This window comes from Pantherophis guttatus, chromosome 2 (assembly GCF_059756535.1).
Source record: "Pantherophis guttatus breed Tessera chromosome 2, ASM5975653v1, whole genome shotgun sequence".
NCBI classification, from domain to species: Eukaryota; Metazoa; Chordata; class Lepidosauria; order Squamata; family Colubridae; genus Pantherophis; species Pantherophis guttatus.
In genome coordinates this window covers 204308669-204334738 of record NC_142064.1, presented here as the reverse complement: position 1 = coordinate 204334738, position 26070 = coordinate 204308669, and the positions used below count along the sequence as shown (strand labels likewise).

Sequence of the window (26070 nt, the reverse complement as noted above, 5' to 3'; positions counted from 1 at the left end):
GGAGGGGAGGAAAACAATTGTGCTCGATTATTTTTAAAGATATCTGAGTTTTCCATGAAAACCACCATCTGGCCACCTTTGTAATGTTTGTAATAAAGTAGCAAGAGACTTAGATCTTCTCCAGCAATGGTGAGATGGGATGACGAGCCTGGATAGTGAAGGTGTCTACCCAGAGACTAATAGTGTCCATAAGTTACTTGTGACTTCTACTGACTACATGGACAAGCTCATGCTTCAGTGGCCCAAAGTCATTCTGTCACACCCCATTAAAGCAGGATCAGAACTCTTACTGACCAGTAACTAAGTTCAATATTTTCAATTATCGTTACCACTATCTTCATACTAAACTTTTATTCCCTGCCTTGTCTCCATTGAAGCATTTTGTTTTACTGACTACCCTAACAATTTTGTGTAGTAGCCACATGTAAGTATCTTTCAGCTGGATTCCTAAGCCCACAGGATGCTGGATCTAATGGCCCAAGAAGCTTCTTCCAGTTCTCCGGTTCCATGATCTTGTTCAGTCTATCTTTGCTTCTGGTTTAGAGCAGATATGGTACAGTTTAAGGTGGAAACCTTGAGTTAATTCAGGCCCCACAGAGAAGGCAATATCCCAATGTTTTATAATTTATTTCATTAGTATTTCAGCATCTTCAGGTCACAGCTGCTATACATTTGGGACATTGTTTTGCCAGAAGGAAATGGGCACAGTCACATTTCTGTAGTATTCAAAGAAGAGTTTCCAAAGTCTAGAGGTGCCTGTTTGAAGTTCCCTTGCTGCAGTGGCTTGTACTTCCTATGGCTGTCTAAAGCAGCTTTCAAGGGCTCTTCCCAATTGTTTATTTCCTGCTGAGCATCTGTTTTGTCCAGCTGAAAATAGTAAAATCATATTTAAGAATTATTGTTTCTGTAGATTACAAGTGATGGATAACAATAGTTTTGGATTGCCACACAATATAAACACCATATCCTAGGCTTTATTAGTCTGGAGATATATATATAAAATATATATATTTTAAAAAGCCACATCCTACACAGTTTACCCACCAGCTCGTATCCTTACATATAGGAGCTGGAAGATACTTCTAACAGCAGATCTATAGCAGAAAAAGGGGGTATACAATTGTTGAAGCTGTTGTTTCTGTTGTATCACAAAACTGCTGTCTCTAACATGGCACCCTCTAAATGGACTGAGAGTGCATCTCCCAGAATCCCTACCCTTTGTCTACACTAGTGACAACTTCTGGAATTTGTATTTCCAGCCCACCTGTAGGGTCCCAAGTTGAGGGAGATTGTTAAGTATGTGAAAAGTATTTTCTTTGAGAAGGGGTTGATCCAAAACACTATGCTTCTAGAGCACAGCACAGATGAATGTGGGTCTTTCCACTCTGTTTTCAAATACATACTTGGCCATCTGGCATCCTTGTAAACAGCCAAGCACAGTGTAGATTATGACTGTGATTGTGTGAACATATGGCAGGCTTACTTCTCATGCCATTCCTTGTAGAGACTGGAAAGGCCTAACAACAGAAGTGATATAAAACTGAGCAGCACAAGCCCACATTCTTCATGAAGATCAGGTTATCAGTGAGGGGTGAACCAGAGAGATGAGTGTACAGATATAGCTGCATCCTTACTGATAATTTCATCTTCATGAAGAAATTGGGGTAACCCACAAACTTTGTTCCAGTAGTTCTGGCTTTGTAAGTTACAGAAATCAAAAAGTTGTGATTTGTAAACTATTGTTTATGATATGTTATGAATCAAGCCATTAAAGTTTGCTCGGTGATCTACAACTTAACCACAAAGTGTGAATCCAGCTTATCAGCCCTTAAGGTTTTAGTTAAGAGGGCATAGATTCTGCCCAAAACAGAAAAAAGACTTCATAAATAAAGGACAGGACAGCAGATAATTTCCAGTTTGTCATTGTATGTGTTAATCATAAATCAAGCAGAAGGTGAAAGCAGGGTTTGACTTACCACCCAGGAATGTAAAGATAATGCAACTCGGTTTTAATACTTTCCATATGTGAAAATTTCTATTACTTAAAAAAAAAATCCCTTATAGATATAAGAGGTTAACTTATTCTTAATAAAGTAAGTAATATATTTACTTGGAAGAAAAGATACCGTACCCAAAAATATTCAATGTGCAAAAAATGTGATAGGTGTCTTACTTTCAGTTTAGCAGGAAATAAGTCGTGTGCAGCATCAACCATGTTTTCATCCAGAGAGTTCAGGCTGTAATACAAAAAGCAGCTTTGATGTCCTAGGAACTCTTTATCATCTCTGGCTGCAAGTCTCCATAGCCCCATTATTGCCTCCACTAGTTCTGGAGACTCCTCTGGTTTCTAACTTTTAGCACATGTGGGAAATTCGACACCTCAATGACAAAAGTAATATGGGGTGGGAGGGTTCAAAGAGATTTCAGGAACTGTACGAGATAAAGCTTTGAGTAAAGCAGTCACAGCACAATCACATTCTGTATTTGCATAGATGATGATTAATTAAATATTAAATTCATCATACTACCTGGCCACCTCAGAACTGGCGTTTTCCTCAAAGTTCATAGAAGGATCCAAGGCGAAACCAAGCACAGGATTAGCCCTGCAGAAGAATGTTTTACACGTGAATGTCTTGCGTATCCAATCCTATGCCCAGCAGAGAATGCCATAACACAGCATTTGGCAGCAAACATGTCCTACAGCTACTCTTGCGTATGCCACTAGCTGTATACAATCCGTTGAAACTGCCAAGGTAGCATGCAAAGATACTAAAACTTTAATTTTCCACAATGTGGATTACCTTCCAACCAAGCAACAAGCAACTGCTATCCTAATTTTGCCCTCCTAAAACAGGTTTGAAGCCTCAGAGAGATTTCATATTTCCCAAAGACTGATAGATGGTCTTACATTTTTCTTGGGCACTTCTATAGTTTCAATAGTACAACCCTGTCATAATTTCTAAGGTCTCCAATTTTAATCACATTCAGCTTTTTGTTCATTTGAAGATGCTGTTTATTTTCAGCATACTCAAATTCAGCATAGGATCTGCCCAACAGAGAGTTTTATAATTGAAAATTAGCAATGTAAAGGATTAGATAGTTTTCAGGAGGTGGGAACTTAAACTATCAATCTATCATCTATCTCTCCCTCCACCTCCCTCCCTCCCTCTCTTTCACTCTCTCTCTCCATCTAATTTATATGGCCACCTATACCAATGACTTACTCTGTGTAGCGAACAAAAATAAAACTACAAACCCTACAAAAAATTAAAAATGCAGGCAACCAAGAAACCACAACCCAATCTAACACAACCAAGAAACGCATCCCTCCACAACTCAGGGCTTCTGTCACAAGCTATACCTCCTTCTCTCTAAATGCAGCAAACCATTTCCTATGCCCACATACCCTTCTGCATTATATTTATTGGTCCCAGGGATGGCAGGTCCTTGCTGCACTTCATTGGCTGAGAAATGTGAAGCCACCTTCAAAGCTTTGAGTGCCTTCAACTTCCTTGTATAACTGCAAAAAGAAAGTAAGTTTGTTTGTACAAAATTGACATGTGGGTTGAAGGGAATCCTTAATAGTAGAAGAATAGACCATCCGATGGAGATTGCTACACTGGCATTTACAGTTGTGAAGCCAATATGGTAGGGCAAAAGGGTTTAGTTTGCAGCCATAGGGAAAATTCTGGGTGCAATGAATTCACCCAGATTCTGCTCAGGAATTGAAGAAGAAAAAACATTGGAAAATTGAGCTGATGTACCTTTTTCTCATGCCAATTACTGTCCCAGTCAGGATGAGGAGGAGGATGAAGACAGCTGCTGTCAACCCTATAATAATACCAAACAACTCCATGTCTTTCTTAGGTTCTTTCACATCTGCAGGACCCTGAGAACATACCAATGTGTTATAATAGCTCACTTGTTACAGAGTCCATTCTAGCTTTCCCCATCCTGATGCTCCCCATATCAAATTGCAACTCACATTGTCTACAATCAGCAGAATCATATTGGTTGGGCATCATAGAAGCTATAGTCTAAACATCAGGAAAATGCTAATTTGGGGGAGACCGGTCTGTATCACATAGGCTAACGCTAAAGGTTATGCTGGGAAGTTGAGGGGGGGTGCAGAAATCACAGAAAAGGGTTTCTTCCATAGTGTTGTCAAGAAAATTGCACCTGTGCACCCAAGGAGTCATTAGGTGCCAAATTTGATTTGAGGAGGACTTTTTGGAGACAGAACTTCTCCATCCTAGCTGCCGGCCAAACCTTTTGGATTACAATTCCATCATTGCCACCTAGTGTGGCTAATAAGAAAGGAATGCAAAAAATGTAGCCTGAAGTTCCATATTCCCCATTGCTGGATGCCTATTTCTCCAGATGAAACTTTGGCTTCCCCTATACGGCTTCTCTCTTAACTGGTTTGCTCACTTCTGGCACAAAATTATTGTCTTCCCCAGTCATACATCTTGCTACTTTCATTCCTACTTTTCTGTTTTGTTTTCAAATTCAACTCATCTGAATTTGGAAGCATTAATTTAGAAAGATAAGAACTCTCACAATGACCGACAAGCCAAGACTGGTAAGTTGTTCTAACTGTTCCGGGTTTCTTCGAATGAGCCTGGAGAAAACATATTTTGAGGATGATTAGAAAGAGTTTCCCAAGAGCTGTTTGGTATTTGCAACTACTGTACAATAAAATTAAGCATGAGTTGATTTTTAAAAAATGAACAAAAAATCTGTTCCAACTTCTCACTTAGTGCCACACGCACACACTTTATGTATGTATGTCATTATGCTGAACTATCCACCAGCAATTGCTTCTTTAAACTCAGCCTTCCTCTGCATTATTTTTCCTCTGTTTCCATCATATTAGCTCCATATACATTGATACATTTAGATGTTTTGCCCAGGCTGAAATTTCATGGGGAGAGAAGCACTAATTCTAAAATATGATTTAGAAGGTGTGGGTTGATTCTTAGCTTAAATTATTGGGGATGGGAGTGAGGGACAAGGTTAGCATCATTTAAAAATCCCCACCTTTTCTTGTTAATTTGACCACTTCCGTTTCCAGTGTTGTCATACTAACAGCTGAACGGGCTAAACCAAATGAGATTTTTATTTGACCTCTATTCCTTCCCTATTAAATTGAGAGCAATGTGACCCTTACATGAGCACATGTTCATCAGTCAGAGCTGTGCCATTCTTGTAAACAAAATAGGCATCCATTGCAGTCTTCTCCGGAGCCCTACAGAAGATAAAAAGGCATGTAAGATAGATGGACTGAAGGGACAGTACCAGCACGGCCTCCTTAGAACCATGACCAATCCAAGAGCTATCTCAATGGCTACCTTTCCAATCACCTAAAAAAAAAAAGGAAGCATCCTAAGAAATCAGTGTTATAAAGGCAGCCTGATCATTTGTAAAAAGTGACTAACTACATTGCTCACTCAGATGCTAACTTCATGCTGGAATCTCAAAAGTCTCTTTCCATTTTCGTAAATTCTACCAACACCATTCCACTGAGTATGCCTATGCTAGTTGCTGTAGCAAAATATACCCCCAATATTTCAACATATGTCCTTTTTCCTCACCAACCATTTTATATGCTTTTTAACCTCAGTTACGTCCTCATTACCATAGCTTCCCTCTGTTCAAATCACCTTTCAGATTTGGAGGTTGATGAATCGTCTGTATAGATTGCTGCTATGTAGACTGTTGTTCCAGTTGCTTTGCTCAGAATTCTGAAAGCAACATAAAAAAGGCGAAGGTCTCATCAGCATTCCATGCTGGAACAGCCCATGCCATTGCACTGCAGGGAACCCAATTAATGTTCACAAATTGTAAAATAATCATTACTTAGTGACATTTCATTGTATATTCCAATTCCCTCTGGAGTATGGTCTACCCTGCACCACTAAGTATGAGACACTCATATCATTAGAGAGCCATAATTCAAAGCCACATTTTAAATATGGAGATACTGGGGAACGTAAGTTTGGGGGGGAAAGGGGCCAGCCATCTTTAGCAGCTCTGTTTAGAAAACATCTCAAGAGATTCATAAGACATTAACTCTGACCAAGAAACCTCTAGAATCCTGAATGCACAAAGTGCCTGCTACTCTAGCCTAGTCAAATATTTTAACATCTTAGGTCCTTGAAATTGATACAATCCCAGCAGCAACTATTTGCTTTTGTTGCATATGTTTGGGTGCTCTTCTTCACACAGTGCACTAAGGCATAATGTGCCTTGTCTGACTTTGCCTCAACATGTGTGAGACCCTCCTATGTGATTTCTCTAGTTTAGCAGATTAGATGAAATTTAGTAAATTGTAGTGTCTTCAGTAAACCAGAGTTAAGGAGATCTGGTGTAGCATGATATGTGAATGTAGCATTTGTTTTAAGAACGGCTTTGCCAAAGCTAAATGGCACCTTCTTCACTTATGGAGTCAATGCCCACAAGAGTGCACATCCGCATCCCACACTGCTTTCTTTCTACTTTATTTTGTAAACTGACATTGTATTTTGCCTTGTTCTGCATAACAAGATGGACAGAAGCACTATATTTAGACAGTGTCAGCATTCCAGAAAACCCCAACTTCAATTAAAAGCTGACAGAGAGGTGAGAGGATGCCATACCTTTTGATATCATTCGAGTTATCCTGCAGTTCCTTTAAAGCGATACCAAATTTCAGTTTTATACGGTAACTCTTAGCCACACTGAAGAGCTGGAGAAAGAGAGAAATGATCGTTCTCAGAGATCAGAGATTATGAAAATGCTATCGATGGAAGTTGGTCAGGAGAGACAATAAACTTACATCCAGTGACATGAAATTGCTTAGGGCTTGAGTTCCATTGTCTTTGGCTTCCACTTTCACCCGATATTGGCCTTCCAACATGCTATTAAGACTGCTTGCTATTCTGTAGGAATAGAAGGTGTTGCAGCATTAGAGAGGCTTGTCCTTGATCAAACTCTGCACTATCCTGAAGTAGACTTGCCCACCTTCATCTTGAAATATTTCTGCATTGGTAGCTTTCATGCTTCTATTTCAAGTTTCAGGATAGTTCAGCAGAAAACCAAACAAAGCATTTGCTAAATTGGAATCTTTATCGTAGCATCAGAAAAAAGCTGGATGTTGCCGAAGACCACATGACAACAGATCCTGCTGATAACATTTCAATAATTTAGAAGTTTATTTTTCAGAAAATGATAAGAGTAAAATGAAATTGTGTAAAAACCTTTCCAGTGTGTTATGAGAATCCTGCTGATGGTGATCTATGTTGTATGAGCTACATTATACTATTAAACCATAATCTGGCTAATTATTTGAGCAAAAGCATTCCATGTGAACACAGTGATTGCAATTTTCTAATCTGGGTTTAGTGTGTTCTGCTAACTATATCCAGATGGTCACTCAGCATGCATGACAGCCTCTCCTAATCATCTCCCCTCAGGAGCTGTCATCCAACTACATCTGGAAAGCACCAAATTGAAGTTGTTCTATGAAACCCAAGATCAGTAACCCCACTGAAAACATTGAAGCTTAAATAGCTAAGTGATTATCCAAAGTTCTGCTCTAATTTAACTGCTTCTAAATGTACCAGCAAGCAAATCTCTCCTTCTCCCTACCCAGTAGAGATCCCCAATAAGCCCCATGTACATGTTCAAAGTATAGTAGTGGCCAAAATTGTGGAAACCTTTTGGGAAAAGTGTATTTTTGAGGTTTGATGGCTAATACCACCACTTTTTATTTTTTTGAGTTTCAAGATAATCATATTCCACTGCTGGAATGACCTGGGAATAGCCCAGACCTTAACCCAATTGAAAATCTATGGAGCTGACTAAAGAAACTTGTTAGTCAGAAGCGACCGAGCAATAAAACCCAGTTAATAGAAGCAATCATTCAATCTTGGTTTTACGTTATAACAGCTGAAGAACTAAAAGACTTGGTTCACTCCATGGGAAGATGTTTTAAGGCCATAATTCATGCTAAAGGTTACTCAACTAAGTATTAACTGACATGGTGATAATTTTTGTATATCTTATTTTTTCTATGGTGATAATTTTTGTATATCTTTTCTACGTGTTTCACTTTTCTTCTTTATACTGTAACTGCTATCTAATAGCAAATCCTTCATAAAAGTTATTGCATTACATTCTTGATTAAATTATCTTTCCATTGATATATAATTTTATGGTACTACTCCAAAAATAAGTGGTGTTATTAACTAGTTTTATCAAATACAGTTTTCGCAAAAGGTTTCCACAATTTTAGCCACTAATGTATGTGTATGGAAATAAAGCATTGCAGTAATCTATTGGTGCAAAAGCCAGCTCTTTCCCATATCTTCTTGTCGTGCAAATTCTGTTGAGTTAAAGAGGTCTATTAAACATATCTATCCAAATATCCTCAATATCCTATTGATCAATACAAGGAAGTCAAGAGTGGGGTTGTTAGTAAGCATGCCCTGCATTTATTTAATGTGAGCACAACAATAAGGCAGTATTTTAAAATACTTTCAAGCGAAGAAAACTCCCATCACTTACCGGATGATTCCCACAGAGATATCCTTCTCCATTGTTTTTGCCACTTTGAAAACACCGGGAAACTTCTGTTCATCTTCTTTGTCCTGAATGAAAACTATCTCGGAGATGCTAAATGTAATCACACCATTTTCACCTGAATCGGCATCCTTGGCCTGGAAGGGGGAAAAAATATTGATGGACTTTGAAATATGATCAGATCCCGTCACACAGTTTGTGTGAGCATCCAGTTTAGTGTCTTAAAAAAAAAAAAAAACAACAACCAGGAAATCTGTGCAGCTAAATAGGTATTCATAATCTTACCTTGACCTCAGCCACAGACAGGTCAACTGGAGAGAGTTCTGGGATTATTACTGCAATGAAATACCAGATACAGATCAGTAAATCCAAACAGCAAAAGGCAATGGGGCTTCCTCTGCTGTAAGGCTCACTACCAAATCACATTATAATGGAGCTGTTGTTCTCTACTCCCAAGCTCTATCAATACCCATTGACTGGCTGTCAATATGGCATTCCTCTGCCCTAACTAGAAAGCTGAATGCTCCCCTCATGACTGGCTAACATAAAGAGGAATGCATACATGGAAGGAAGTGATGTGATGAAAGCAGCTTTATACAGGGCTGTCAAACTCGCAGCCCGCAGGCCAGATGCGTCACGCGCTGGCCATGCCCACGCCTGTTTTAGCGAAGGGGGAAAAAGTTACACTACATGACTATGTCACATGACGATGCTGTGATGCCACGAGTTTGACACCCCTGCTTTATGAGAATTGCAATCAGCTAGGATAGAGATGGATGCCTCTGCGACTAAGCCTAGCAGGAATTTCTGTTTGAACGGGAATCCTTAAAGCACACTACCACGTATCTATTAGGGGGGCAGTGAGGCATACCACGGTTGCAACTGTCCTACAACTCTGCTCTTACCAAAGGTGTCGTTGACAGGATAAAACTGGGGTGCGTTGTCATTTGCATCATCAATTAAGATGACCAGAGTCTCTGCAAAAAAAGCCACAAATAGACAAATTCTAGCCATTGATTTGAAAACACCTCTGCATGTCTTCCTAGAACCTGCACATTGGAGCCATAACCCTGTTCAAGTAGAACTAGTCCCATTTCCCATCAATAGCAGGTGTTGCTCCCTCATTTATATAACAGTGTCAATGCTGATATTCCTCCAGCTGTGAAGTTGTTAGGAGCAGATAATCTGTGGTTATACCTTTTTGCAGCCACCTTTCTAAGACACCTTTCTAAGACACAAATACGACAGTGGCAATACCCTGAGATAGAGAAACAAGTCTGTGATACATTTTGTCACTCGGTCCCTTTCTACTCTGGCAGGCCCTGAAGCAATGGCCAAATCTTCCCTCCATTCAATAATACCAAGGCCGTCCACGACAGCCTTCTCCAACATTATCCCTACATAACATGGTTAGTACATCTGGAGGCCAGCAGGTGAGGGTTATGGAAGGTATTGATGAAGACAGCTCAAGTGAATATGATTATTATAAACAATTACATTACTCCTGTGGAATTAATAAAAAATCTAGTAGAAAGGAAAAGTAGGACAGTTAGAGGAAGGATAAAGAATAAAGAAGGATATATCTCACAGGATTAAAATAAAGTGCGAAAGCAAGTGTTCATACAGGTATCTTACCATTTCTACTGTAGGGATTTCCTACTGCAGTGAACTCATCCTTAACACGCAGTGTGATTTCCACTTGGGTGCACAGTTCATAGTCTATATCTGAACTAGTCACAAAAAGTGATCCATTGGCTACTAGGTGGAACCAGTGGTGACATATATTGCCTACGCTGCCTGTACTGTTGAAACATGCAACAGCCAACTCCTGGAATACTAATGAGTGGTTGGTGTCCTTATCAGTAGCCTCCAGCTCAGCTACTAATGTATGTAGTTTTTCATTCTCTGTAATGTGAATGTTTTCTGGTGGAAATGGTACAATGGTTGGGGACTCATCATTGACATCTAGCACATACACCCTCACCATGGCAATGGCAGCTTCCATTGTTTCCCCTAAGTCTGAATTTTCAGCCCGTAGAATGAGATTGTAGAACTTCTCCTGCATTTTGTCATAGTCAAGAACACTTTCTGGGTCTAAAGACAACATGCCCTGATACCAGCCAGATCCCTGGGCTCTTGAGCGAATCAGAAAGTTGTTTGAGCCTGTGCTGCTATTAATGTAGAATGAAATACGGTTGTGAATTTGTGTTTGATCAGCATCTCTGGCTTCCACAACTCCAACCAAGGCACCTGAGATAGAATTGGAATATGAAAATTAGAATAATTGTAGAGTTAAACATATACCATCCTTCTACACCCAGATCAAAATAGTAGAGGTCTACAGTTCCCTTGTGAAGGGCGATGCCCCAATCAAGCAAATGCTATCCTCTACCTCCAATTTCATGCATTACTTAGCATTCCTACTATTGGTCCTCAAGAATCCTTTTGTGCACTATTTTGGTGATTTAAACTGCCTCTTATTAGATTGGCTTTGAAGGTATCAGTTATAATGTTATAACACATAAATCACTTGGTTCGCACAGGTTGCCAAACTCCTATGTTTTGCTTAACCCTTGACTTGGTTTACAAAACACACGTAGCCTCTTTGGTCATAATTGAGAAAAGTGACAACAATCTTGTCTGCCGTTTGTCTGTCAACACATGAAAATTGCAATGCATCATATCAAAGCTGAAAAGTAAAAAAAAAAAAAAAAGCTAAAGATTACTTCGCAGACCCAATCATATATGTGATGGCATGTCATCTGCCTACTTTGCAGCCCTATGTTAAATACATAATTAGGGACAATTGTAAATCCTCTTATCCCTTAAGATCTGTGCAGAATACCATATATTAAAACTTTGGGTAAACTTTGGAAGAATATCATCTGATTCTATCTAGAATTTCCTCTTCAAGAAAGGCTAAGATTGGTTTAGAAAGGCCTGGGAGATTTTCCTCTCCCCAAAACGATCAAGATAATGCAATCAATGAATGCTGATCCTTAGAGCTATATATTGCTTACTCCTGTAATAGGAGCAAGAAAGTCCTATGTCCAGCTTCTGGTCTTGTTATAGTGGTGATTTTGGGAAAAGAACACTCAACTAGGCTGCTGTCATTTGATCCAGTAAAGTTTTGTAGGTGATTTGTTTAGTTCCTCACTTTGAATACTCTACAAAATATTTTCTAGTTTCACTTCCAGTCCAGATCAAAGAGATTCAATGAATCATACCTTGCAAGTCTTCAGAAACAGAGAATTCATAATTTGAACTGCTGAAGCTGGGTGCATTGTCATTTTTGTCCTAAGGCAAGAAGTATTTATGTTATGTTGATGCCATATAAAATTGAAACCCTATTACCCAAAATTACCTGTCTGCAAAATAAAATCAAATTTCATTTCTGGAGTATTTTACACATGTCCCCTTCTCCACCTATACTTTTACATTCCCACCACCTCTTTCTCCAACTGCCTTAGCTCAAACTCCTGGCAAAGAGCAGTGGGATTACCTCCACAGTGATGGTGACATTGACCGTGGTGTTCAACTGAGGGATCCCCAAGTCTTCTACAAGTATTGTCACCACTATCTTCCCATTGAGCTCCACAGGAATAGCTTCTCGGTCCAAGGGCCCTTTGCTGACCACGTCTCCAGTATCTGGGTTAATAGTGAAGTTGATGCTGAAATTGCTAGGCATAATTTCATAATGCAAATAGCTATTATTGGTTTCTGGCTTATCCTGATCATTGGCCTGGGAAAAGAATTTGGGAAAAAAATAGTTTTACTTCTTACTCTTCCTTGTTCCAGTCAATATTATGAATAAGATTAAACATCTTCAACTGGATAATATGTTGATGAAGATTCTCAGTCACCCAAGTAGAATTGTCTGGAAGTTGAGTCATGGCAACTGGACCTCTTTTCTTTGAGTATTATATGTTTTGCTGCTTATCCAAGTAGCTTTTTCAGTCTGGATCACCTTTACATGCATTTGGTCATTTAGAACAGCCAATGAAGAAGCAAAAATAGGCACTCAACATGCCAAGAAAGTACCAGATTAGGGAAAAGTTGACTTATACTTAGATGAATATGAATATCCCATATTTAGCTTACATGGCAGGTTCCTACATTTTTCTATGGCAGGTCTATATAGATGTGAAGATATGATTGGTCTTAGAGTTCTCAGTCTAAACTGTAACCCTGTGGTCTCTCTGAAAGAGACCATCTAACTACTAATCAGGTCTGATTCTGCTTAATATTTTGTTAGATCAACCAAGATCACTTATACCTGCTATGATAATTTCAGGAACCAAGATGGAAATAGCTGGTACCTTAACTCCTTTTACCAGAACTTACTACTTCATAGACCTCATAGACTACTAAACTGGAGATCCAAGCCTGGAAGAGGCCAAAACCTAACACAAAGCATACTAAGCCATATTGTGAATTTGTTTTTGGCTTGATATATTGTGAGAACCAAGCTAATTATGGTTTATAAAGTAAGCTGTGGTTAAATAAGCCATGTCTTAACGTGATGTGTGACTCCCCCAACCCAGGATGTTCTTTAACAACCACTTTATTGATTGATTGATTGATTGATTGATTGATTGTATGGTATATCATACATGGACTAGCAATAACAACAACCACAAAAAATAAAGTACATATGTTCCAAGTCAATGTAATGCAGGGATTTTATCCAAAACTGGCTGTTCTTTCAATCCACTATGACACAACCAGCACAGATTATGAAAAGGACAATACCATCGTACATCAAAGACATCTCAGCTACAACCAATAGACTATTACAACTATACGGCATCTTGTAGCACACAAACCAGCTAAAGGTCTCCCAAACATATTAATTAAATCAAATCATCCAGAAGCCCAAGAACAAAAATCAAGAGTTATCTACAAGGAACAATGCAAAGACTGTAACAGCCTCTATATAGGATGGGCAGGCAGAAGACTAGCAGAGTGCATCCATGAATACTAACTAGCAGGCAGAAGACACAATGACAACTCCTTAATTCCACAACACATGACAGATTTAACCACAGTTTTAACTTGGAAACTGTAAACATCTTAGACCAACCCATATCCAAAATCACTAAAGAATTCCTGGAAGCTTGCATTCAGAAAAATCACCCATCAATAGATACATAAAGATAAACCATTTTTACATACCATTCAAAACAGACAATAAAAAAGCAAAGGCGGAAACAAAAAGAACAAAGCACATCCTTTCCAACCAACGCACAAGGACCAACACGAGACAAAGAAACAAGCAGAAAACAATACTAATCAAAGAACTGGAATACCTAATCCACCAAACTGGCGAGGCAAGATACTATATATAAACCAGGAGCAAAATCCACCAAAGGATTCTTCAAGTCAATCTATACCTTAAATAAATGGATATCCCATACCAGTTTTAAACCTATGCATATAAATGGTTTGAGTGTTATGGGTTCTCATTTGCATAGAAAGAACTCCTATTTCTTTTAAACCCAAAGGTTAAGTGACCTATAATTGTGGCATTCTGAAGTTCCTGCCTATATTCTAGAATGATTGACAATGCCATCTTTAAAAAACACAAACACTCAGAATATCACATTCCAATGCTCCATGATTTTGAAGTAGGACTGGAAAGAAACAGGACAGTCACAATTTGGTGAAATAATCTCAGTTTCAAAGGTAAACTTTCAAGTTTATAATCTATAATTGAATTATTATTTCTTCTAGGAAGCAAACTATTACATTTTGTTTTGTTTGAAAATGCCTATTAGTCTAGTTTGGGAAATGTTTCAGTAGACAAAGGAAGCTGGCATTTTAGCTTTACCTCGATCCTGAAAGGCTCGATGGTGTTGCCGTCAATGACCATGAAGTTGTAGGAACCTATCACAACTGGACGATTGTTGTTGATGTCAATCACTGTGATCTCCAATTGGGTAGAACCAATCAGCCCGTCACCATCCATTGCTTGCAAAGTGGCATAATAGACATTGCGCATCCCCCAATTTATTTTACTGCCATTGGCTACAAATATTGTACCGTTCATTGAATTCACAGTGAAATCTGATTGGCTGCAAAACAAACAAGCATATCTGTAATTGTGTGATCACACTCACTTAGCAAGAAAACGTTGACACAAGCTTTTTCTGTTCCTCTCTGTTAATTATTGCGCTGTATATACTTACATGTTCTTAGGCAGTAATTGGTAGGTGATCTCACCAAACTTTCCACTATCTGGATCAGTGGCCTGCAAAAAAAATAAATAAATAGAAGAAACCATTTGTCTATCATAGGTTCATCAGGATTTGAAGTCTGCAACTCAGGAAGGAGAGAATTGGGATATAAATAGGTTTTCTTTCTACTAATAAATACTGTATTTGGTCTGATTGGATTAATAGCAGGTCTTAAGGCCAAATCAATTGTTGCTAGATTGATAGAAGAAAAATTGAAATATATCTATGTGCAGGATGGAGAGCCATTTTGGTGTAGGGGTTGGCATCCGTCTAGAAACCAGGAGACTGTGAGTTCTAGTTAGATCACAGCTTAGTGACCTTGGACTAGTCATTTTCTCTCCATCTCAGGAAGGAGGCAACAGCAAACCACTTCTGAAAAACCTTGCCAAGAAAACTGCAGGGACTTTTCCAGAGAATTGGACATGGCTGAATGGAAGGTTAAAGAAATATGCAGGTTGTGGAGAAACAAGGAGCATAATATCCTATGGGTGTAAAACAGCCATAAAGTCATAGAGATAATAGGCCTTTCTATCTCCATTGTCTTTAACAGCAGGAGCCCAAAAAGACGTAGAGGTTTCTTACTGTGATATTAGAAGCTACAATAAAACCAGGTGGGCTCTCTTCCAATACAAAGAGCTTGTAGTCAGTCTGTCTGAATTCAGGCCTGTGATCATTGATGTCAAGAAGATGGATGGTCACCGTGGCAAAAGAGCAGCAATCAACTGTCCTTCTAGTATCATTTGCTACAATCTGTTAGCATACAAAAGCAGCAAATTACTAAGCTCATCTCATGTATAAGAGTCACTGTATCAGTCAGATGGGTGACATACAAATTGAATGAATGAATGAATACTAAATAAATAAATAAATGCTCATAATCAGAAGAGAATTTCCTTCAGGATGAATCTTACCGTCTCAGGAAGAAACAGGCAGGGCCATCAGAACTCATGCACATTGTTTAGCACCTCTTAGCCCCTTTGAGCTAAGCAAGATCAAGAAACAGCAGAGATGCTGTGTAACCGGATAGAATTGTAACCAAAAAGAATAGAAGAATCTAAAGAAGCCAATCACTTTCTCTCCGCTCAATCTTAAACCAAACAGAATCAAAGCAGAGTTGTTTTGAGTTCCTTCCTTATGCTTTCTTCTTTCTCAGGACTAAAGTCTCCGCTTAATGGCTCAGCATTCCTTCTCATTCCCCAAGTTCAGATCTACATTTATTATTGTAAGCTATCTAGAGTAGCCCCACAGCGAGATAGGCAGCAAACAAACAAGCAAACAAACAAATTATTGACATTTGTGAAGAAGGGATAGCCATATCCTTGGCAGCAGCTAGATGGGGATTATTTGGTTGCACGATTCATAGTAGAACCAGTTTCCACATAGTCTGAGATCTGCAGAGTATAGATGCAAATGTACCAAGTATTCCCCACTTACACCACCTACAGTAAAGCTGTCTAAGGAGTAATTCAGTGCTCAGAAGAAAGAATGTTAAAACGTTGGTTTTGATTACATTTCGATTAAAGGATCTTTCCCACCTTTCTCTTTTTCTCACCTCCACACTCATAGTAGTTCTGGTTTCATAATCCACAAGGCTTGAATTTCTCACCAGCACTTGAACAGTGCCTTCATTTACAATCTGCCTGGGTGACACTGAGAATGCCAGTGCATCAGGACCTCTCAGGAACAGCTGGAAAGTCCCATTTTCACCCTGTTCAAGAGAAAAGACAGGACATTCTGAAAGAACTTTATCAACCAGGAGAATTGATTAGTATCAGCCAGGAGAGTGACAGCTGACTGGGATTTTTGGCAATAGAAAATAGCAGGTAGCTGTGTATTGGTTTTCTTTTCTTCTGTTTGCCTGGATTCACTCCTGAATTTTCCCGGAGCCGCAAAATTTCAATTGTCTAAAATCAATGTATAGTGACTTTTTAAGAGAAGAAATTATAGTAAGAATGCATTATTCAATGTGCAGTAGGTATGTATATAATGTAGTGATTATATGAATTGTATGAATAAGTATGTAACAAACAAAATGCATATGTATATAATTGTATATAATTGGCCAAAAGATAAAGTGGATATTACCAAAGATGCCGGTATTGGAAAGCTGTAAAAGTGTAACTAAGATTTTACAGATGTAAATGTCGAATAAAAATAAACTTGAAAAGAAAAGAAAGAAAATGGAGCTTGGGAGGGCCACATGCAGTCCTTGAAAGCTCTGTTTTTGATGGCAGAGGGTTGCAGGAGACCATTGCAGCAGAGAACAGAGCTCGGGAGCCCGTTTTTTTCTGGCAGAGCACTCAGGCCACCACAGGCACCCCTGATATGAGTGACAACGAGCTGGCCACACCCACCCTGGTCATGCCCACCCCGGCCCCCTGAGATCAAACACAACCCTGATGAAATCGGGTTTGACCCCCCTGTGGTAGTTGGTCAAAAGAATTAAAATCTACCTTTAGTCCAAATTCAAACTCCTAGTCTTCAGTGAATAAAACAGCAGGCTAGTTTTGCCAGATGGTCAATCACATCCAGCCTTGTTCTGAATTGATTTTTTTTTTTTTTTGCTCTAGCTTTGCACGAACTACATGAAGATGTCTAATCCAGCCACTGTTATGTAGCAGTTTAAGGGGTTAGGTTAGGATTGGAAAGACCCAGGGTGTTTCCACACTCTGCCATGGAAAATCACTGACTAGGGGACAGTGGATCGCTGTTGGCCCAATCTACTTTGCAGGGCTGGTGTTGTGAGGATAAACTACACTATAGGAGTCCACCCTGTAATTCCACCTAGAGCATTTGAAGCAAAGGCAAGATAAAAAACTAACAAATCCCTGTTAGATTTGTTGTGCCTCCCTGTGGGAGGCAATGAAGAGGCAGGAGGACAGACAGTAACTTCAGCTCTTTATTTAAGTGAGTGACTTCTACAAAGGCTTAGCTGGCAGCACTCCCTTTTAAAGGGAGCAGTCCCACCGATACAGCCACTGACAACGCTTTACATTTCTCTCCATTTGAATCCACCAATCAGTGGCGGGCCCCGTTTGAATCCACCAATCAGTGGTGGGCATGCAAATGTCCAGCTAAACCCGGACCTGAATGAAGCCTACATCCCTGGCTTCACTTGCTATTTACATATGTAACAATCCCCAAACGCTCACCTTGTCAGGATCATAGGCTACAATGCTGAGGTTGGCCACAGATGTTCTGGCAGAAGCATGTTCCTCGATCTGACCTGAAACATTGACCTCTGTAGGGCCTGTGAAGTTGCAGGGAGGACCCGTGCATAAATAAAACTGAGGTTTGTGATCGTTGATATCAGTGATATGGATGGTCACCTGGGAAGTCACTTGTACCACTTGATGGTAAATGTTCAAGTTTTTTTCTTGAGCCTGTCCATTGAAGCAAGAGAGATCACTTAGTTTGGAGGTCTATCTACTCAGTTTAGTAATTTGATGCTGTTGCATACTAAAAGATTTTTGTATACTAATAGGCCTTTGACAAAAAGCAGGGGTAGAGGAGGACATAGACCAACCATTTCCCAGGGCTGCTTTGCTACTCACAACAATCTGAAATTGCACCTCTTCACCTGGCACGCCTTCCCGGTCCAGGTCACTACTCACAGTGATGACTCCTGTGGTCTGGTTCACTGTAAACAGGTTGCTGGCATCTAGAGAGGGAGATAATCAGAAAAGCATCTTATCAGCAGTGTTGGAAAAGTTAATCCTTCACTAAGGATGGTCATTGTGTTTGGCTTTTAATTTGGACCTCAGGAAAGGGGTGTGCTTTTGTATAAGAGTCAGTAGAGAGTCTCAGTCATCCAGGTGATGGTTGTCCCAAAGGTGCTTTTTCAGAAGGCAACTGGACTTTCTTGTTTTTTCTTTGAAGATGTTTTGCTTCTTATCAAAGAAGCTTTTTCAGCTCTGACAGGATAGTTTATAGTTTTTCAGCTCTGACAGGATAGAATATAAGGGTTTATATTCCTTGCAGACAGCTGGTAATTTGCAAAAAAATAATAATAATTGCAGACTACAGGAACCAGGAGCACTACTCAGGTGACCCTGAGAACACAGATAAACCTCCAAGTGCTTCAACGACCCTCTAAAACAATGCAAATGACCAGCTGTCTGCAAGGAATATAAATCCTTCCATTCCCCACCATCCTGTCAGAGCTGAAGAAGCTTCTTGGATGAGAAGCAAAACGTCTTCAAAGAAAAAACAAGAAAGTCCAGTTGCCTCCTGAAAAAAAGCATCTTTTGTATAAGAACAATTTTCTAATCACTTGGTGTGTTATAGAACCTAAAGAAGGTCCTCTGACACCCGCTTCCTCCAACTCTTGGGATGGAGAGGCAAGAAAAAGTTTAAGATTGCAGTCATCCAACATAGTCAAGATTAAGTGATGAAACCATTTCTGGAACTGTCCATTGCATGGATAAGCAATGGAGTGGCCTACGCTACAGAAATTGTGGGAATTTAAGTTCAAAATATATAGAAAACATTACATATCTACTGTAGGAAAAATTCCAATGCAAAGGAAGCCAAGAAGACGACTTGGGAAGAATGTGATAGGAGCCAGGCTTTCTGCTTTGATGAATAAAATAATGTGTCAGGAAAGGACTGAACATCAGCTATGATTTCCTAAATATAAAGGTGCTGCTATGCATTTTGTAGAGATAAAGTATCAATATGGTAATTAAAAATTAGAGGTGTATGCATAATTAATTTCACGGTTGGAGACAACAGGAATCATAAATTTGATCCTGTCTGCACACCTGATATCCCTCTTCCCCAGACTCTTTACTCACTGATGAGACTGTAAAGGATTATATCATTCACATCTTTGTCCTTGTCAATGGCCAATACTGTCATTATAGGAGTACCCTAGAAAGAAGAAAGCCCGAATAAGATACGACATATTTTGTATCTCCACAGTATGTAAAGAAAGAACCCGATTTGTCAATGTGTTCATCAACCCTTGCAGCTGTGCACAATTTTAGCTTTATAAAAAAAAATAATAAATAAAAGGTAAACAATCTTCCACCAAGAAAATAAAGTGATCCACCTTCTAGATAAATCATTGCTGTTCAGGAAAATAATTTCAGATGTCTAAATATGCAATTCTGTCTTGATCTCCAGGGGACAATTTATTCAGGATATTGCTTATAAGCGCTATGTGCTTAGAGCTCAAAGCATTGTTAGAGACCCCACACACCCACTTGACGGTCTGTTTCTGTTGCTCCCCTCTGGGAGGAGGTTCAAAGTATTTCTAGCAGGACTTCCAGATTCTGTAACAGCTTTGTTCCCTATGCCATCCGTCTGGTATATTCACAAGATCCATTTCTCTCGCCATGTACATGTATACATCCGAACTAGACTGTGTTGTTTCTCTGTGCCATATAATATATGTGGGTATATGCATAATTTTGTATTTTATTTATTTTGCCATGTTTATGTAGTGTATATTGGAGGTAGTGACCCTTTGAGAGCTGTATGCAACAAAATTTTATTTTAATGTATGCCAGTTAGTGTACATTCAAACTGACAATAAAGTTATTCCATGTCTATGTCTATGACAAGAAGCAATGGAAAAGCATTCAGAAATCTGCTCTGGCTGTTTTTTTAAGAACATTTTGTCAGCATGAAATCATTCATATACGATGTGCTTTTATTTAGATTCACATTGGAAGCAGATATTGATGACATTCAAAACTTAAAGATGTCAACAGGCTGGCTTGCAGGAAGGGGAATTAGATCAAGTATATATTCAGTGTGTTCACTTTGGATTATAAAAAAAATACTAGAAGACTGGTAGAAGATGAATGCTTTGTTTGGCCAAGCATGATTAGACACAAGAAATTTGTAACATTTTTTTTCTCAAGGGAAAGGACACAGAGGCAAAATGAGGATTCACAAACGCAGAACTGGATTTCACCACCTGTTATAATTATTAATTTCCTGTCTTTTTTTAAATGTCTTAGAGTGATACGATGTCACAATATCCAGTTTTCTTTTTTAAAAAAATCCTCTGCTATACTACAATACTGAACTTCGCAGTTTAGTAAAACTTGTTACCATCTGGTCATTAGAAATCAATATAGATTGGCTCCTCTGATGATGATCGGAATATGCAGAAGATGGGTATTTGTATATCTTTGTCTGATATGATATCTGCAATTTATCTTGGAGAATAAAATTCTGGCTATAGTAATTCATGCTTTGATGAGTTATCTGTAAAGGTGGTTAAAAACTTCAGCAACCGCAAAATGAGCTGTACGTTATATAAGATTTGGATTAATGCCACTGGCACTCCAATAGTTTCTATGCACCAATGAAAACTAGGATGATGTAGGACTAGAATAAATGAGGTAGTAGCGCTTTAGATATAAGGTAAAAAGGTATTTGATAGCACATGGGGGCATTCATGTGACTCTTTTATGCAACTTCTTAAGGTGCTTGCAACTATGCATGACGTAAGGTGCTTGCAACTATACACAACAATCCAAAGTGCATTGAAGATGTCTCCTCGAATGTGGACAAAACTTTTGCAACCAAATTGCCAAGCTTGGAGCTCAAACCAGCAACATAACTAATGATCCGAGCTACTAATATTCAAAGACATTTCATGCATGAAACTGCTTTGCTGTTCACAGGGAAACAAATTGCTCCCCAGCCCTAAATGGAAGGACCACTTTCTGAATCAACCTGCCAATGATTTCTGATTTTGGAGGGGGGGAAAAAAATCTCCTCACCTCTAGAAGTTAAGACAGAATCTTCTCAATGGTAATTGCGGAGCTACCTACTGAGGAATTTTAGAAGGAAATACCTTCAAATTATGTAGGCTTTGTTTATTATATTATGCCTCTGTTTATATTTTAAATTCAGTGCCATCCCATGATTTTACTATGCTTAGCCCCCAAATGGATATAGTAGGAAATTTTGAAGCTTTAAGATTTGAAAGCCAGGTTTTGCAATATACAGGTTTTATCATATACAGGTGAGAAAGTTCTTACCAGAGGGCAGTTCTCTGACACTGAGGCTACATATGGCTCTCCCAAAAACTCTGGATCCAGATCTGGAACATCAATAACTGTCACAGATATATAAGCCGTATTGTTCTGGTAGATTAAAAAACCATTCCACAATCCTCCATTGTCCTAGAATACACAGAAGTAACCATAAGTCATCTGAATTGACATTTTACCTATCTATGGTAGCACTGTGATGAATCCTTGTATTTTGATGTAACTGAAAACACACCCAGAGTATCTAGGAGATTGCATTTCCATTAAAAAAAAAACCTTGAAAAACACCTCTTCTGATTTTTTTTCTGAATAAATACGCAGATCTAAAGCTGTTCTTTCATAGTGTTGCATTTAACTGAAATAGATTAATTGTTCTGAATAGTAAACTTAGAACTGAGGGTGATGGAGGCATTTTTAACAGTTTTTTGATTGCCTATCTAAATCACAGATTTTAGAAACTGATTTTATTACACCGTTGTATAAAAAAATAAAAGGTTTGTCTTTTGCTAGCTTTATATAAATGTGGAAGAGTTCATCTCAATTCATATCTTGGAATCATCTAGATCAGGGGTGTCAAACTCACGTCGTCACGGCAGCATCTTGTGATGTATTGGGACATTTTTCCCCTTCGCTAAACCAGGTGTGGGCGTGGCCAGTGCATGATGCATCTGGCCTGTGGGCTGGAAATTTGAGAGCTCTGATCTAGATCAAGAATTGAAAGATATTCTTTCTCCAATCTACTTAACAAGGCTATTCAGGTAGGTAACTTCATTAGAAAGGATAATTAATTGTTCTTATGTGACAGTGTTTATGTATTTGTCTTCTCTGTTCCTTCCCCTTTTTTTCTCCAAACAATTTAATATATATATATATTTGGACATTTGGCTATAATGTTATAATAAAACATGGTTTCTCTAAAACCTTTATCCTGTATAGGATATTACTTCTCTTAAAATGTAGTTGAATTAAAATGCAGCATCTGTCAGATAAAGAAAGTTTTCCAATATAATTGTTATAGAGGTTTATCAATATCTAAACAATCTAGAAAACTATCTTCCACAATCCAATATCTAAAAATATATGGTGTGGATTTTTAATCACCCCAGTCAAAGTAAGCTAAGAATAATTGGGAATCTATCTCTCTGAAAGATGCTTGGAGGAGCGGGGGAGACCAAAAGAAGAAATAGTTTGAGTAGTTTTAATAGATTTAAAAAAAACCCAAAAATGGCAATAACATTTAAACTGAAGCAGGTACAGATAAAGAGATAGTTATTTACAATGTACATCTCATTCCTAAACCTTTTCTGAAGTTACTGGAGACTTTTCAAGATCTCCTTTAGCATCCTACAAATCTGGACTTCATCAAATGGCCAGCCCAGAGCAAATTCAGAGCCAACCTAAATATTCCATTATTATCCACAACTTTATGCTTTTCAAACAGGTGCCACAATATTTTGTGACATAAGGACTATCACAATGGCTGAGAACCATTATTTCCTGCTGATGTGATCAATGTCATCCTTGGCTTCCTCAAGATTGATGATTTTAACAACAACTCCTGAACTGCTGCATTCAGTTATTGATGCTTTGAAGGAGGAAGGAGCCCTTCCTGATGTGCTCCAGGTTGGTGAAAAGCTCCTCAGGATTCTGCACTCTGGGCATCTGCTTGGTTACTGGTGAGTGGGCCATAGTGCAGATCCAAAGGAGGAGGAGGAAGGACAGCCTCAGTTACAACAGGTCCTTTCCACTGCTTCCTAATCTGATTTGGTTAATCTAGGACCTGAATTACCGACACAATGCTTAACAAAACATACTGCATAATCCCATCTAGTTTATTTATTTATAGTTCTTGCCCTACTGTTAGTCATATCCCCATAAACCTGCTCAAGACTTACAAGGGAGAGAGAAATACTTATGCTGGAGTCCCCTATCCAGTTTTCACTGACAATGTTGGGACTACAACCCCATGCTACATGTGAATTCTGGGATTTGCAGTCTTAGCACACCCATGGGCTAACTGTTGAGACACCAATACAAATCCTTGTCAAAGAACCCATTTGAAAGCTACTAGGCACAGTGTCTTATTCGTGGCAATTAAGCACCTAGTCTTTCTTCTCCACAGAAATGAGATTACCATCCCTTCCCTGCCTCTGAATCTTCCTGAGCCTCACCGTAGCAAAGATCTTGATTCGATAGAAAGTGCTCTTATTGTTGTAACTGAGTGAGCCGTTCAACACCACAGTGCCATTTTGCAGAATGTAAAAAAGCTGACGATTCTCTGCATTGTTTGGAATGACCTGTAAAGGAGTCACATGGTAGAAACGTGAACAGTAACAAAACACAAAACTTTGCCTTGAATAAAATGCACATTCCTCAAGGATGACTTTGTGGCAAGTCCTGAAGATATTATAAATTAGTTAGGTTAAAATAACCTTCACCAGTGGTCATATGAATTCTCAGTTTATGTAGCAATGTGTACAACATCTAGTAACAATGGTTGCAGCATTGATGATGTCATGTGATTACCATTTCAACCTACTCAGGTGTCTACCAACAAGCAAAGTCAACAGGGAAAGCTGGTTTCAAGTATCGACTGTGTGATTCACTTAGCACTTGCAGTGATTTGCTTAACAACCATGACAAAAAGGGTGTAAAAGTATGTAGGACTCACTTAACAACTGCCTCACTTAGCAACAGAAATTCTGATCCCAATTGTGGTTGAAAGACGAGAACTAGCAATATGTCTCATCAAGATTCTATTTACGATTTTAAAAAGTAAGTCTTTAAATATCATCATACATTTTCATTTCTAACTAACTTTTGAAATTCTTGTACTGTATGTAATTTCTTTTGAATTCCATTTTTATTAATGCAAATTCAGAGATAGATTTGAACCAAAATTCTCCAATATGATTACGTAAAATGTAAATTAACCTGATGTCTTTAAATGGCCTTGATATAAATATCTTCTGCAATTGTGACTACAGTACACTTTTTGCTTGGAACTCTCAGAAACGTACATTCTTCTGAGAAATATTTCTCAAAGAGAAATGTGCACTTTTTCTGCAACTTTTTACTTTCAGAAAGATACCTTACAACTGGCTTTATGTATTAAATTAATGCATTAAATGGGGAAATTCACAATCCTAAGAATCAATTTCTGCACAAGTGCCATTGGACAGACATTACTTAGAATATTCAACATGCCAGCATTTGGACATTCATCTATATCTATCTATCTATCTATCTATCTATCTATCTATCTATCTATCTAACTAACTATCTATCTATCTAGTATCTACCTACCTACCATATATATCATATATGGACTTGCAATATATATTAACATTTCATCTGGATTAAAAAACACAGTAAAATATAAATATTAAAAAATCTATATTCATATACCAATATCTAGATAATCTAACCATTGAAATGCAGCTTTGTTTATGTGAAAAAAATAATCAATATTGGACAAGTAACGCCCTCACTTATAAACTGGCTACAATGTGATCTACAGTTTGACAGTTTTTCTCAATGAAAATGGGTTGCTGATCGCCCAGACACAGGTAAGTATATAAATGACCCTACCTAAAAGTGCTATGCCAGCACTTTTTAAATTACCATGCCAGCAATGGGCAACCTCGAATAGGATTCGTACCTCACACGGCATCTGCCAGGATTCACTATATATATGGGGTATAGCATCCTCCCCTCAGTGTGACTGTGGGGTCCCACTCACCTCTATGATTTTATAGGATACCTGTCCAGCATTTTCACTATCAATATCCACAGCTCTCACATCATAGATTGGGGTACCAATTGTTGTGTTCTGGAACAAAGTTAATCGGTTTGCAGACTTGGAGTGAGTTGAAGGAAGAGCAACAGAAGCTACATATAATATCCAAAGCTAAAATACAAATCATTTAACAGAACCACACATGCTTTGAAAATGATTCTGAATAATTGCCTTGGACCTCACATAAGGGCAACACTTTTCTGCTTTAAGCAAAGTGAACCTCAAAAAAAGGTACCACTGCTTGAAGAGATGCATTAACTACTGCATTCCTTAAACAGTGGCACCATTACTGAGTTCTTTTTTATTTTTTTAATTTTGATTTATATGCCGCCCTTCTCCGGAGACTCAGGATGGCTTACAATGCGGTAAGCAATAGCCTTCATTCTTTTGTATATTTTTATACAAAGTCAGCTTATTGCCCCCACAACTGGGTCCTCAATTTACCTACCTTAGAAAGGAT

The 26070-nt window shown here is 38.6% G+C and overlaps 1 protein-coding gene across 2 annotated transcripts in view; it reads right to left on the bottom strand.

Moving 5' to 3' along the window:
• Window positions 1-610: 610 nt before the first annotated feature.
• The window catches only part of CDHR2 (cadherin related family member 2), a 41815-nt gene continuing 16355 nt past the window's right edge, over window positions 611-26070 (bottom strand). Inside the window, exons 7-32 of one of the 2 annotated variants that reach the window (XR_004595576.2) lie at window positions 25554-25643; window positions 23983-24108; window positions 21800-21943; window positions 19595-19670; window positions 18353-18459; window positions 17951-18181; window positions 16351-16506; window positions 15381-15548; window positions 14751-14812; window positions 14393-14636; window positions 12065-12304; window positions 11790-11859; window positions 10198-10812; window positions 9468-9539; window positions 8848-8897; window positions 8548-8699; window positions 6818-6920; window positions 6639-6727; window positions 5664-5744; window positions 5171-5248; window positions 4561-4621; window positions 3765-3831; window positions 3407-3520; window positions 2529-2603; window positions 2174-2237; window positions 611-867 (exon numbers count right to left, since the gene is read on the bottom strand). Coding sequence is in view for 1 of the 2 variants with exons in the window: in XM_034442828.2 (XP_034298719.2) it covers window positions 709-867; window positions 2174-2237; window positions 2529-2603; window positions 3407-3520; window positions 3765-3889; window positions 4561-4621; window positions 5171-5248; window positions 5664-5744; window positions 6639-6727; window positions 6818-6920; window positions 8548-8699; window positions 8848-8897; window positions 9468-9539; window positions 10198-10812; window positions 11790-11859; window positions 12065-12304; window positions 14393-14636; window positions 14751-14812; window positions 15381-15548; window positions 16351-16506; window positions 17951-18181; window positions 18353-18459; window positions 19595-19670; window positions 21800-21943; window positions 23983-24108; window positions 25554-25643 (3552 nt within the window). In the remaining variant the exon portion in view is untranslated. Of the gene's footprint in view, window positions 868-2173; window positions 2238-2528; window positions 2604-3406; window positions 3521-3764; window positions 3890-4560; window positions 4622-5170; window positions 5249-5663; window positions 5745-6638; window positions 6728-6817; window positions 6921-8547; window positions 8700-8847; window positions 8898-9467; window positions 9540-10197; window positions 10813-11789; window positions 11860-12064; window positions 12305-14392; window positions 14637-14750; window positions 14813-15380; window positions 15549-16350; window positions 16507-17950; window positions 18182-18352; window positions 18460-19594; window positions 19671-21799; window positions 21944-23982; window positions 24109-25553; window positions 25644-26070 lie in introns of both variants that reach the window. The other variant, XM_034442828.2, reaches the window with a different exon arrangement.